General features: G+C 45.5%; 2 protein-coding genes across 2 annotated transcripts in view; one reads left to right on the top strand and one right to left on the bottom strand.

The window, feature by feature from the left end:
• The window catches only part of LOC147024500 (uncharacterized), a gene marked incomplete at both ends in the record, with an annotated part of 826 nt that extends 458 nt beyond the window's left edge, over positions 1-368 (bottom strand). Inside the window, one exon of the mRNA XM_085884488.1 lies at positions 1-368. This exon is cut by the window's left edge and continues 25 nt beyond it. Within this exon, the coding sequence (XP_085740614.1) occupies positions 1-368 (368 nt within the window).
• A 276-nt stretch (positions 369-644) lies between these two features.
• LOC147024498 (3',5'-cyclic-AMP phosphodiesterase 4C-like) overlaps positions 645-15,000 on the top strand; it is a 209,782-nt gene continuing 195,426 nt past the window's right edge. Inside the window, exons 1-2 of the mRNA XM_085884489.1 lie at positions 645-730; positions 4,072-4,317. Coding sequence (XP_085740615.1) covers positions 669-730; positions 4,072-4,317 — 308 coding nt within the window. The 5' untranslated portion in view covers positions 645-668. The remainder of the gene's footprint in view (positions 731-4,071; positions 4,318-15,000) is intronic.

Genomic DNA, 15,000 nt, shown 5'->3' with positions numbered 1-15,000 from the left:
TGTCTGTCGGTGTATGTGTGTATGTGTGTGTATGTTTGTGTGTGTATGTGTGTATGTGTGTGTGTGTGTATGTGTGTGTGTGTGTGTGTGTGTGTGTGTGTGTGTGTGTGTGTGTGTGTGTGTGTGTATGTCTGTGTATGTGTGTATGTGTGTATGTGTGTGTATGTTTGTGTGTGTATGTGTGTATGTGTGTGTATGTTTGTGTGTGTATGTGTGTGTATGTGTGTGTGTTTGTGTGTGTATGTGTGTGTATGTGTGTGTGTGTGTGTGTGTGTGTGTGTGTATGTCTGTCTGTGTATGTGTGTATGTTTGTGTGTATGTGTGTGTATGTGTGTGTATGTTTGTGTGTGTATGTGTGTGCGTGTGTATGTGTGTGTGTGTGTGTGTGTGTGTGTGTGTGTGTGTGTGTGTGTGTGTGTGTGTGTGTGTGTGTGTGTGTGTGTGTCTGTGACCGCTGTTTCTCAACAACCACTGGTCCGATATAATTGAAACTTGCCAGGTATATTGCTGGGGACCTGAGTATGTGCCTTTTAAAGGTTTGATATTAATCGGACAAGTGGTTCCCAAGTTGTGGCCACTTATTTACCAACCAATGACATGACACGTTGCTGCGGCCATTTATTTACCAACCAATGACATGACACGTTGCTGCGTCGGCCGGTGCGACGATGACGTCACGGGCAGTGCCGGTTGCATGCCGGCGAATGTCGTGGCAAGCAAACACAGGGAGGTAAACTTGGTTTTAATTTGGATTTTAATTAACTCTGTGTGTGGAGGTGTGGTTGTCGCGAGAGCGAAGAAACGGCCTGTGTGGTTGTCGTTTCTGGCTCGTGGTTTGAAAGTGTTTTTTTGTTTGCGCCGACGGGCACGCACTCGTGTATATAAATGAGTAAAATGTGGCGATTAATGTGTAAAAAGAAACAAAACACAAATGTTTAAATGTCCACAAACACACCACACAAGTTAACTGGGAACGTTAATGAGGTCATGCGATTGTTGGTGACAATATGTCACTCTCCTCCTGCGCAGGTGTATGTCATGAAAGACCGATCACACACCTGCATTGCAAAAGGGCCGTTTTTATTACGCGGTCACCTGTGACCCCAATAGATGTGCGAATGTCGATCGTGTGGTCCGTTTCACGTGATCTCCGTTTGGGGTCCGTTTCGCCTCCACTAAAGTTTTCGTGCTGTCGTGATGATAACGACCGGAGACTAATAATATAACCAAACGCCTTTCACTACCATGTCCATGCACACACCTGCACGAGCTGGCCACGTGAAGCCCCTCGTGCTGCACGCCGATTAAATTGCGTCTCATCTGCCTTGGCACTCCGTTTCCCCTCGGTTTGTTATTGCTAATGGGAGTTGTACAACTCTCTCCCTCCCTCTCCTTCCTTTCCCAGACCAACCCCCATCGCCATGATGCCCAGCCCTCTGTTACTCCGCCTGCTCTTCACCGCCGCCCCCCTTTAAAAGCGACGGTGCGGGGAACACCGCGCGCTGTTTCTTTGCACGTGCTGAGGGCTGCGACACGAGAAGGGAGGGTCTCGAATGCGAGTGTAAGAGAGGAGGAGGATCCCGAGAATAGAGGATCGAGAGTTTGAGTGTGAGAGGGTAGGGTCGCGAGTGTGAGAGGGCAGGGTCGTGAGGGGAGAGAGAGTGTAGGGTCATGAGGGTAGGGTCGCGAGTGGTGAGAGGGTAGGGTCTCGAGTGGGTAGGATCGCGAGTGGTGTGTGAGAGGGTAGGGTCACGACTGGTGAGTGTGAGAGGGTAGGGTCACGAGTGGTGAGTGAGTGTGAGAGGGTAGGGTCACGAGTGGTGAGTGAGTGTGAGAGGGTAGGGTCACGAGTGGTGAGTGAGTGAGAGAGGGTAGGGTCACGAGTGGTGAGTGAGTGAGAGAGGGTAGGGTCACGAGTGGTGAGTGAGTGAGAGAGGGTAGGGTCACGAGTGGTGAGTGTGAGAGGGTAGGGTCACGAGTGGTGAGTGAGTGTGAGAGGGTAGGGTCACGAGTGGTGAGTGAGTGTGAGAGGGTAGGGTCACGAGTGGTGAGTGAGTGTGAGAGGGTAGGGTCACGAGTGGTGAGTGAGTGTGAGAGGGTAGGGTCACGAGTGGTGAGTGAGTGTGAGAGGGTAGGGTCACGAGTGGTGAGTGAGTGTGAGAGGGTAGGGTCACGAGTGGTGAGTGAGTGTGAGAGGGTAGGGTCACGAGTGGTGAGTGAGTGTGAGAGGGTAGGGTCAGGAGTGGTGAGTGAGTGTGAGAGGGTAGGGTCACGAGTGGTGAGTGAGTGTGAGAGGGTAGGGTCACGAGTGGTGAGTGAGTGTGAGAGGGTAGGGTCACGAGTGGTGAGTGAGTGTGAGAGGGTAGGGTCACGAGTGGTGAGTGAGTGTGAGAGGGTAGGGTCACGAGTGGTGAGTGAGTGTGAGAGGGTAGGGTCACGAGTGGTGAGTGAGTGTGAGAGGGTAGGGTCACGAGTGGTGAGTGCGAGAGGGTAGGGTCACGAGTGGTGAGTGCGAGAGGGTAGGGTCGCGAGTGGTGAGTGCGAGTGGGTAGGGTCGCGAGTGGTGAGTGCGAGAGGGTAGGGTCGTGAGGGGGGGTAGGGTCGCGAGTGTGAGTGCGAGGGGGTAGGGTCGCGAGTGTGAGTGCGAGGGGGTAGGGTCGCGAGTGTGAGTGCGAGGGGGGTAGGGTCGCGAGTGTGAGTGCGAGGGGGGTAGGGTCGCGAGTGTGAGTGCGAGGGGGTAGGGTCGCGAGTGTGAGTGCGAGGGGGTAGGGTCGCGAGTGTGAGTGCGAGGGGGTAGGGTCGCGAGTGTGAGTGCGAGGGGGGTAGGGTCGCGAGTGTGAGTGCGAGGGGGGTAGGGTCGCGAGTGTGAGTGCGAGGGGGGTAGGGTCGCGAGTGTGAGTGCGAGGGGGTAGGGTCGCGAGTGTGAGTGCGAGGGGGTAGGGTCGCGAGTGTGAGTGCGAGGGGGTAGGGTCGCGAGTGTGAGTGCGAGGGGGTAGGGTCGCGAGTGTGAGTGCGAGGGGGTAGGGTCGCGAGTGTGAGTGCGAGGGGGGTAGGGTCGCGAGTGTGAGTGCGAGGGGGTAGGGTCGCGAGTGTGAGTGCGAGGGGGTAGGGTCGCGAGTGTGAGTGCGAGGGGGGTAGGGTCGCGAGTGTGAGTGCGAGGGGGTAGGGTCGCGAGTGTGAGTGCGAGGGGGTAGGGTCGCGAGTGTGAGTGCGAGGGGGTAGGGTCGCGAGTGTGAGTGCGAGGGGGGTAGGGTCGCGAGTGTGAGTGCGAGGGGGTAGGGTCGCGAGTGTGAGTGCGAGGGGGTAGGGTCGCGAGTGTGAGTGCGAGGGGGTAGGGTCGCGAGTGTGAGTGCGAGGGGGTAGGGTCGCGAGTGTGAGTGCGAGGGGGTAGGGTCGCGAGTGTGAGTGCGAGGGGGTAGGGTCGCGAGTGTGAGTGCGAGGGGGTAGGGTCGCGAGTGTGAGTGCGAGGGGGTAGGGTCGCGAGTGTGAGTGCGAGGGGGTAGGGTCGCGAGTGTGAGTGCGAGGGGGTAGGGTCGCGAGTGTGAGTGCGAGGGGGTAGGGTCGCGAGTGTGAGTGCGAGGGGGTAGGGTCGCGAGTGTGAGTGCGAGGGGGTAGGGTCGCGAGTGTGAGTGCGAGGGGGTAGGGTCGCGAGTGTGAGTGCGAGGGGGTAGGGTCGCGAGTGTGAGTGCGAGGGGGTAGGGTCGCGAGTGTGAGTGCGAGGGGGTAGGGTCGCGAGTGTGAGTGCGAGGGGGTAGGGTCGCGAGTGTGAGTGCGAGGGGCGTAGGGTCGCGAGTGTGAGTGCGAGGGGGGTAGGGTCGCGAGTGTGAGTGCGAGGGGGGTAGGGTCGCGAGTGTGAGTGCGAGGGGGGTAGGGTCGCGAGTGTGAGTGCGAGGGGGGTAGGGTCGCGAGTGGGAAGGAGGAAGCCGTGAGTGCGTGGTTCCGTTTAAACTGGCTGCACATCTGAGACCCGATCGCTACGAGCATCACGAGGAGCCTTTCCCGTCGCCCGACGAGCTCGTTATGGTGAAGTCCAACTACGGGAGTTGTTTTCTATTTGTCTTTATTTTTCAGATCTCTGCGCAACTTTGATATCTTCACCAAGTTCAGGATATCTGCGACGCGCAACATGGACAAGGAAGCACAACCGCGCCGGGCACCGAAGCACCTGTGGCGCCAGCCCAGGACTCACATCCGGATCGAACGGCGAGTCTTGTCCGACACGGACACGCCGCTGTCTGCCTCTGTGGAGCGCTCGGACAGAAGAGGTTTGGGACGAACTCGCATGTCATGGCCGACGTCCCTCCACGGCCTCCGCCGGTCAGTGTGGACGTTCCAATCGATCCGTTTCATATAATGATGATAAATGTTTATTTTGATCGGGAATCCTCGCCCTCGGTCCACAGCCTTTCAAATCGTTAACCTTGAGTGTCGATAAAAATTAACCCTTAAATTCACTCCACGAGTCCTGGGATCTGACATGATGTTTGTTGTGCTATAATTTTGTTCTACAAACATTTATTTGTGTGACCTTCCAGGTATGCTCACAAACAAGTGGTGCCAAATATTCCTGGGTTTGTTTGTTTATTTTTTTATTTTTTTTATTTTTTTATTTATTCTGTTGTTCAGGTTCATGGGAAAAGTAATTCATAATGCTGCCCCCTCTTTTTCCAATCGTCGGGTCCACGCGTCCTGAGTTGTAATCGGCATTGTTTTGCTGAATTAAGTACCTCATCTGCATGACCCAAACCCGACACCTGGAAAAGTCAAATCCTTGGGTATATCTAGTAGATAAAAGGATTAGTGAATCGTCTTTTTTGAGCAAATACTCCTCCACCACCAAGTTCAATGTGGTATGGGGGGGGGGGGGGGGATGAAAATATAAATATAAGAATTGAAAAAAATTCCTGTGTTTGATATTCTGCATCTAAGTCTTTTTCATGACCTATAAAATACATGCATGTGATATATATATATATATATATATATATATATATATATATATATATATATATATATATATATATATATATATATATATATATATATATATATATATATATATATCTTCTTCTTTCGGCTGCTCCCGTTAGGGGTCGCCACAGCGGATCATCCGTATGATCCGCATAGTGATTTGGCACATGTTTTACGCCGGATGCCCTTCCTGACGCAACCCTGGTCGCCTCTTACGACACAGGAATATGGTACACCTATTTTAACCGGGGTATACACCGGCCCAGTATAATGGTACACCTATTTTAACCGGGGTATACACCGGCCCAGTATAATGGTACTCATTTCGCCGACCTCGGAAGGATGACAGGCTGAGTCAACCCCCTGGTGAATTAATTCAGTGGCTCAACGGGGCTTGAACTCAGGACCTTTTGGATCCCAAGCCGCTGCCCAAACCACTGCGCCAACACCAGGCTCGATATATATGTGTGTATATGTATATGTATATGTATATGTATATGTATATGTATATGTATATGTATATGTATATGTATATGTATATGTATATGTATATGTATATGTATATGTATATGTATATGTATGTATATGTATATGTATATGTATATTATATGTATATATATGTATATGTATGTATATATATATTCATTCCAAAATAAATTACCTTTTTTTCTAGCAAAAGCTCCTCCACAAGCCTCAACTTTGTGGACAAAAGAATTATATATATATATATATATATATATATATATATATATATATATATATATATATATATATATATATATATATATATATATATATATATATATATATATATATATATATATATATATATATATATATATATATATATATATATATATGTATGTGTGTGTGTGTATATTTTTTTGCAACTTTCCTTTTATACATTTCACGAATCTCCCACACCTGACACCTCGAAGTGCAAAACCCTTTTGTATATCTTATATTATCAATAATAGGAACAATAAATCACCTTTTTAGAGTAAATGCTCCTCCATGAGCCTCAACGTTGTATACAAAAGAGCAACAATTGTAACAAAAAAATATCTTTTTACAATATTTTTTTATTATTTTTTTTATTTTTACGATTTTTTGTTCTTTGTTATATTCCTCAGATCTCTCAGACCCATTGAGTGCAAAGGTGTATAGTTTTTATTTTTATATTTTTTTATGAGGTTTGAATAATATGTACCGTTGGGCAGTATTAATATCCTGTAATATAATTTTAAAGGGAAAGCAAGAGTTATCACTGGTATCCTGAACACGTTGCAAATCCCTGCCTAAATCGGTTCTAGTTGAATGATTTCGGGCCTGGCCAGCTGGTTTGTGACAGACTTGGGCCAAACCTCCCCCCCCCCCACAAGATAGTCATATTCCAGTCATATTTTGGGGGGGATCGGACAGGGAAAACTCCAGGAAATATGGAGCTTCTTTGTGCAGTACCTGTATGTTGTCAAATATGTGAGGATTGATACTTGGAGAAAGTGGAGTATTGATGGTTGGGTATAATAGATAGGTTATGGAGCTACTACTTAAACTGCATTTGTGCCAGTGAATCGGTTTGGGAAATAGGGAATCCAATTGGTGCTTGATCACCTGGATGTATCTGGGCTACTTTCAATAGTGTCAATGCTCTTCTGAATTCCTCTGCTCATTGGAAACCTATTTTGCTGTCTTTCATGCATTTTGGCTTTTTAAATTTTTTTCGTTGGAGACATGAATGAATGAAAACATGAACGTTTTTATTATTTATTCAATTTATTATATCGTGCATCCGTTTCAAACAGCAAGGTAAGTGGGCTTGAGACATAATGACCATTTTGCTCACGTCGCTCCATCGACAGTTTAGGGATGTGTGAATTGGAAGTCAATAAGCAGTCGGGCATGTTGCGTGCCACAGTCGATGGTACCATTTGTATGTGCATCGGTTGTGATCGAGAAGACGTCATTTTGACATTCTACTGTTGCACGATGGAGCGGGTCCAATTTTAAAAGCCACTACACTTTGAGGCTCAGGTTTTGCTGCCTGTCAACTTTGAGTTGTACATCTGAAATCGCACGCTGAGTCTCAATCGGTGTCTTGGAAAATTGGACGTTTCACCACCTGCCCACTGAAGATGTACTGTACTTTTGATCCATTTTATAACCCCCCCCCATGTCTCAGCAGGTAATGTTTGACATGTGCTGTCTCGGAGCTCTTCAAAAGTCCATGCTAAACTTGAGACAAAAGGATACGTTTCATGGATTGAACAAATATTTGTCTTGACTGAGATTTATGAATTAGGAGGCTGTTTGTAAGTGTGGTGTTTCTTTAGTCCAGAGATGTGCTCTTTTTGCTTTCATATTCAAAGATGTCTTGCTTGGAGCAAGGATGAATGGGTCGTTAAATTCTGTATTCAGCGAAAAGCAGGATTCGTACAAATGGGCATACATCACCAATTCCGTAAGCATAAGGAGGTACATAAAAAAAATATTGTTCAAAAGTGGAAACTGTCGAGCTGTACAATAACCAGATTGGTTGGGGGAGGGGGTGGGTGAGTGGTGCTTTTCATAAATCGTTTGCGGTTTGCAAAATCCATTTTGTGGGTCCACTTCTTTTATAGAGCTGTTTGAACTAAGTGGGATGAAACATCAATGGTGGTGGAGTGTTTGTTTTGGTACAGACTGGTTTATCAATAGATTTTGCTCACAGATGAAGTGAAGGCAAGGTGCGTGCATGCTTGTGCACTCGTCCAAGCTTTGGGGTCGGTCTCCAGATGGTGTACGTACATGTAAAGGGTGAAGTGGATTTATTGATTAGGAAGTTAAGAAATTGCACACTATAGCAGAGAAAAGTAGAATGATGTTTTGAGGACATCTATTCAAGTGTAAAGGTAGCAAAGGAAATGGGTTGGGATGAGGTAGTGTGCAAATTGTCCAATTTTTGCAGATGTATTATGTAGAATTCCACTTGCACTACCAAACCGGTAATGCAGACTTTTCCCTACAATTTGATTTTCTACCAACTGAGTTAAAATGATCAAACTACTTTGTTATGCCCTTGAATGGGACAATAGTTTCACTCTTGTTATTTGATTGATGGAATTCCTTGTCAGAATTGACCATTTTGATTTAGGAAGGATGAATTGACAAAGTGGCCTGAGTGTTGATCCCAAACATTCATTTTGATTTGCAAATTCCAGTGTTGGTTGTAATGTGGGATGATGATCATCGATGCAATGCTATGGTGAGAATCGCCTCTCAGTTAATGGAGCTGCCCCAAGTCTCATCTTGGGCTCACCTTGCATCCAAGAGTACTGTGGATCAGGTTCACCCATGAAAGATTCGTTTTGTACACATTTCACCCCAAACTTGGAGCTGTGTTAAGCTTGCTCAGATTGGTTTATTTTGCTAATAGCTTGGCGAAACCAAGACGTGTAGTTGAGCTGGGACTCTGGGAGCTCAGGAGGATGGTGGCTCATGGATGGAACATCGCCCGAGACTGGTTATGCTCCATCTTGTTGTGCAGATTTTTTTATTGGCTGTGCTTTTTTTTTTTGGACATTTGTTTATATTGTTCAGCAAGTATCTCTTAACTCGCATGATGACCAAGAACCCCTATGCCGCACATTCACCCTGTTTAGGTATCCATTGCAGGTTGATAAGATCTCTCAGTTGTCTCCAGGAAGAAAGATGTCACAATTAAATATGCATTCTGTCTCAGTCACAGTCTGCAAAACTCAGAGAACCACCCACTGCAAAAAACAGTCAGCCACTACATTCCCAACTGCACCAGCAGTCGTTCAATCGAAGCCCTGGTGTTGGATTAACGGTTATGGTGGCTGGATCAAGATGTTAGGATCTTTATTTCAAGCTCCTGTCTTAGTATTGAATTAACACCAGGTGGGTTAACTCAGTCTGTCATCCTTCTGAAGTTGGCAAAATTGGTACCAGTTTGCTGTTAATGGGGAGGAGAGAGGGGGGGTTTGCATCAGCGGCACAGCCACACCCCCAGAAAAATATGATCCAGCCAAGCAGCCACAGACTGCATACGAATAAATAAAAGTCATAGGATTTGGAAACCTTCTATTGGTAAATTGCCAGCCCACCTCTTGAGGGAATGTATTTCGATCCATGGACACGTTTCTGGCTCCCTGGCCATCATCTGTTGATTAAAAAAAAAAAAGGTTTAAAAATGAAATGCAGCGAAGCTAAGCATGTGTACTTCAGCCCTAAAACCAAAGTACATGGTTTATTTATCATTTCGTATGCACACTAGCTGCTGGTTGCATCATGCTGGGGAGTGCAGCTGTGCCACTGATGCAGTGCCCGTCGTTTCCAGTAACTTGCTACTCATTTTGTCGACATTGGAAGGATGACTGGCTGAGTCAACCCACCTGGTGTTATTTAACTTCACGACAGGGGCTTAACCATTAAGCCAACACCAGGCTTGGCTCATGGTCAAACAAAGCTCATCAAATGCACATGCACCTTGACTCAAATGCCAAACTTCATTGTCAAACAAAAATCCGTACATCCTAACCTGTAGGACTAGGATACATAGTCATTCCAATAACTATCAGTTGGCCATAAAATAGACTGCTGCCTTTAAAAAAAAATCAAAAAAATCAAACATTAACAAAGCTAAGGACTGCAACGTCAGCCCCACGACCAAAGTACACAGTCAAACAAAGCTTGTTAAACTAGTATACGCATGCACTGGCCCAGAGACCAAAGCGTATATTGTTAAATGCACAGGCCTGAGCCTACAGGTCCAAGATGAATGGTCATATAACTTTATCAGTTACCCACTGCAGACAGTGGAGTCACCCCAGGTGATGAACTGGTAGGCCATCCTGAGAGAGGGGGGAGAGAGAGAGAGAAAGAGAGAAAGAAGAGATAAACTAGCACTCCAACTGGAATGGTGAATATGCTCCTCTGTCCCACACCAGCACTTGTTGCAAGGATCCTGATTGACAGGGAGTGCCTGCCACACATCCACCCTGTTTCACTAATCATTACCAGTCAATGAGATCTCCAAATTGAACTTGGGAAGAAAAATGTCACATTGGAATCTGCATTGTGGCCCAGTAGCCATTTGTGGAAAAACATCACTGCCTCCTGCAGAAAGCGGTGTTAACTTCTACACTGCTGACTGCGTCGTCAATCAGCCAACACAGGCTTTAAAAGCCTTTTCTTGACAAAATGGGTGCTAGTTGTGTACACCCTCATGGGATGGCCTGCCAGCTCATCTCCTTGGGGATGGGGGAATTTACTCCATGCTGATGATAGCCAGGGAGCCAGAAATGCTTCCATGAATTGATTCCTTCCCCAAAAGGGCAGGCCAGAAATTTGACAATAAATGCTTTCTGAAGCCGATTTGGAGGCTGACTTCATGTGACGGCTGACATTGCATAATGTCGGTTCTGTGTTTTTGCAGACTGGATCTGAACCAAAATGTGTATTTAGTTGTGACATACACAGACGTACTCGCTTGACTTTTTTAGTGTACCTCTTGTGCTTTGATTTGTGAAGGTGAATTAATTGTTTTTATTAACCTCTCAAGTATTAAGTGAGAAACTGCTACCTGTATCATTTTCTTGTCTGAGTTTTGAAATGAAGGCCAAGTGGTCTGTGCTTTAAAATATAAATGTAAGGCAACAGAAAAACCAACAGTCAGCCGACGATGACTTGTCTCTTCTTGACTATTGACACCATGGGATCTTTAATATATCCACCGAATAATTCTGCCAGATGCAATGCCCAGTTTGCCACCCATCTAAAGGACAGCACACACACTGATGTTCCATTCTGCCTGCGAGATGCCAGGATGACAGTTTGCAGTTGGGCTTAGATTTGATCTCAAGTTGGACAACTTTAGAGGCAAGTGTGCGTACCTCTAAGGCCATCGCTCTAGCCCAGGGCTTGTGCCAAGCTGGGCGTATATTGAAGCTATTCATGGCTGAGTAACACATCTGTTTGATGGACAATTAAATGAATGTACATTGATAGGAGCCAGAGTCCTTTTCCGAGCAAATTTCAGGCCTCCACCCTATACTTTCAACACTAACTGAGCCCCCTATCCTACTCGCTCCCCATGCATCTTTGCAGCAAAAGTTTTCTGAGCACAACGTAACCTCTATCATGTCACCTGCTATACAGCTGTGCCAATTTCCTGTGAAATTGCAGGGTTTAACCATAATTTGATTCGTGTGTGTGTGTGCTCACAAGCAGAGCTCCAGCTATATGACAAAGTGTGTATCTTTATGACATGCCATATCGTCGTTATTGTACCATATGCTCCCCCTCTGGGCTATGATTTTTATCTGTAAACAAAGGCTGCTTGTGTGTGTTTAGTTGACTTGCTACTGTGAATGTGACAATGGGTTGAGTCGTCGTCTGGCATTTTGCGTGGCTCCAATGAAAAATTATCCACATCCCATGTGCTGCTTACATGTTGCTGCACGTCTGACTGCAACATCATCTTTCACGGCCAGCTGGATGAACACCATGTGTTATCTCTTGGCCAATTTGGTCGAATCGTTGTGTTTGTGTTTACAATTAAATGTGGCATTCTATTCTAAATTATCTTTCCATTAAGGTTTTTGCGACTGGGCTCCATTGGTCATCACGTCACTGCCAGAATGGTGGCACAATCATTTGTGTAGCTTCTTGATATATATTCTCAAAATGATAGCAAAATATACTCTGTGACTTTGTGCTTGGAATGTCCGCTCTGAGACTGGGAGATCTGCAATTCATTCTAATCCTGGCCGAGTCTAATCAAAACTATAAAAAAAAAAAAAAAATAGATTGTACATTCTGCTTCGCTTAACACTCAGCACTCAGAGGACAGAGCACGGATGGGTGGAGGGTGGAGAGTTTTCTCCCGACTTGCCCTGCTAACTTGGGAAAATGACTTCACAAGTCATCAAGTAATGGTAGTCGGGGGTTTAGGGATGTTGTGTGGTTGTGGGAGGTGATGTGGATGTTGTGGTTATGGGGTGGGGGGGTGCGATTATACATGGGGTGGGGGTGGGAGGAATGGGTAGTATTGTATGTGTTTGGGAATGTTATGTGGTGGGAAGGATGGGAAATGTTGTGGGGGGATGTTATGGATAATGTGTAGGGGTGGTGGGGAATATGTTCCATGTGGTGGGGTAATTGCATGTCAGCTATGCCAGTGACCCTTACCATGTCAGATGGCTGGGTTAGCGCTGCAACAATCGGCTATGGGATGCCAACTAATGCCTTTTGTGACTATGCCTCTGATCCAATATGAAAATTTTGCAATCCTAATATCCAATTGTAACATCTTCTCTTCTGGAGCTGGTAAAGACTAATTTTTCTCTGCAGAGCCTAAAATTCCTGCATTCACAACCGAAATGTAGACTGCACAACTACCAGTGAATCTCCATCTGAATAACTGTGTGCTCTGGGATGCAGCACCTCATACATGCACTGCACCAAAATGGAAAGTCTTAACTCGTCAGGCATTGAGCTTCGACAAAACAGACCGACGACACGTATTGTACCAATTGAGATACCCTGCTGCCCTCTCTTTCTCAGACAATTTGCTGTTTTTCTGCGTTTATTGGACCTCCTTTGATTTTGGGTGAACTTTATTTGGCGTCGGAGATTCATCATGGCAGTTGTACATCAAAAGATAAGCAGATGTGTCAAGTGCAGGTGCGTTCGTTTGTAGTCTTTGGCACTCTGTCATCTGGCGTACTGTTTGTGGGTCAGACCTGCCTTGTGGCATTCAAAAACGGGTTCTGTCAAACTGACAACAGAAAGGAAACCCCTGACATACACGCTGTCACAGCCAACAGTCTGCTTCTGAGCTGGGTGATTACAAATGATGAGTCATTTCTGTGTAGGAAAACAACTGCAAACTCCAAGAGTTTCTATTTTTAGGAATAATATTTATTGCATAAATGGTGGAATTGCAAATTGCATTCCCAATTGTGCTGCTTCCCCTTTCTTCCGTTTCAAGTGCTCCTCGCATTCTTGCTATCTCTCATGCTCAGTCCCGATAATTTGTTCCTCGTTTACCCTCACCACCTTCTCACTAGATTTATCTTTGACGATGCCTCCCAGTCAAAGTTTTCAAACGACATGAATGAGCTTGTCGGCAGATGGTTATCCCTCGGATCAACAGCTTATCCCTTGTTTGAGCCTTAAACCATATCTCACTGAGTCAAGCATGACAATGCAATCTTGCTGCACTCAATAACCAGAGAGTGCGTAGAACACAATACCCCATGCAGTGTTCAAATATTTCCTTATTTTTAATAAAATAATGATTGTAAAGATCGTTTCAAAAAAAAAATCCAGAAGATAAGTGCTACTGAAGCAGTCTTGTGTTACCCTTATGCATTTGCGCAGTTTTTTTATTATTATTGGCATTCCAGCAAATCTACTGTAATAAGACGAAGACAAGTCGCAATTTAGGAGATGGAGGCTTTATTGATCACCATTGGATGCAGTGTCGATCAGCATCATATGTAGCCATGCCAGCAGCCACCTCTTCACCACGATACTGTACCCTCTCACATGGAATGCCTTCTCATGCTATGTATCGATTGTATAGCATGGTTCTTGGAAGTATTATGAAGACAATTTGTGTTTTATCATGTTCAAGTGTGGAATTCAATTTAAACTAGAAGGGCACTCGGTAGAGCACAGAACTCTGCCCCGTAATGCCTGATCCACAAGAACATATCTGGCCCAATATATTTTTGAGATATCGTGCTATATATCGTTTTAGCCCAATCTCTCAATGGTGATCTCAAGATCTCAAGAATCATTAAAAAAAATTCGAGTCGTATCCGGATTTGGATCTTCACCAAAATCAAATCAATTCATCCTGACCACCCAACTTGTCCACCAAGTTTCGTCTGAATCCGTCTGCAACTTTTTTGAGATATGGTGCTGTATATCGGTTGAGACCTATCTCTCAATCGTGAAGAATCGATTAAAAAAATTTGTCGGATTCGGATCCTCAACAAAATTGAATCATTTCTTCCTTGTCACACACCCAACGTATCCACCAAGTTTCATCCGAATCAGTCTACAACTTTTTGAGATATCGTGCTATATATCGTTTTTGACCCCATCTCTCAATGGTGAAAAATCGCTAAAAAAAACTTGAAGTTGTCGGATCTGGATCCGGATCTTCACCAAAATCTAGTCAGTTCCTCCTTGTCACACACCGAACCTGTCCACAACTTTTTGAGATATCCTGTAGACAGGCACAGACAGAAAGCGGTGAAAACTTATCCTCTTTCACCTTTGGTTGCGGAGGGAAATAAAGGTTTAAAGGCATGTAAATAAATTAATTTTGAGGTCACATGAGAGAGTGTCAGGGTGAAAAGGAGACTTCATCAGATGCTTCAAACTTGGGGTGTGGTGTGCAAAATGATTTTCAAAAGGCCATGTGACCTTCGACCTGGTGAACCCCAAAATCGAGTCAATTCATCTTTGTATTGCAGTTCCTACATGTTCCAAGTTTGGTTGAAATCCCTTAAATGGTTCACAAGTTATCATGGAAACAAAGAAAAAAAAATAATAAAAATAAAGGAAAAAAAATGAAAAAACGGCTGGACAGAGAACCGGATGTACAACTCAAATTCCTTGCCCTTTCGCTGCGTAGGCATATAACTCTTGGAGACGATACTGAAAAATTGCTTCAGACATGCTCTGTCCTTCTCCACTATTAGACTTGGTGATGTTCACTCCAACTGTTGCTTTCAAGGAATAGCCATGATTTTCACCCGTTTTGTAATGCAGCGAAGACACAGGCAGGTGGAGGGCTGGATCAATGAACTGTAACAGTAATTATTGCATGAAATCAATAACAAAACCATGATATGGAAAAACTGTCCAACTGCTCTCCAAACTGTCTGCCTATGGAATGCAAGGACAACTCCACTGTGGGATTCATGATTTCCTCAACTCTCATTGTCGATGTGTGGTTGTCAAGAGAGCCCTTTCTTCTCTTCTCCCTGTCAAGGCTGGATTTCCCCAAGG

The sequence above is a fragment of the Eptatretus burgeri genome, chromosome 6 (assembly GCF_056783735.1).
Source record: "Eptatretus burgeri isolate ZD-2024b chromosome 6, Ebu_testis_v1, whole genome shotgun sequence".
Lineage (NCBI taxonomy): Eukaryota > Metazoa > Chordata > Myxini > Myxiniformes > Myxinidae > Eptatretus > Eptatretus burgeri.
This window is presented reverse-complemented; position numbering and strand designations above follow the sequence as displayed.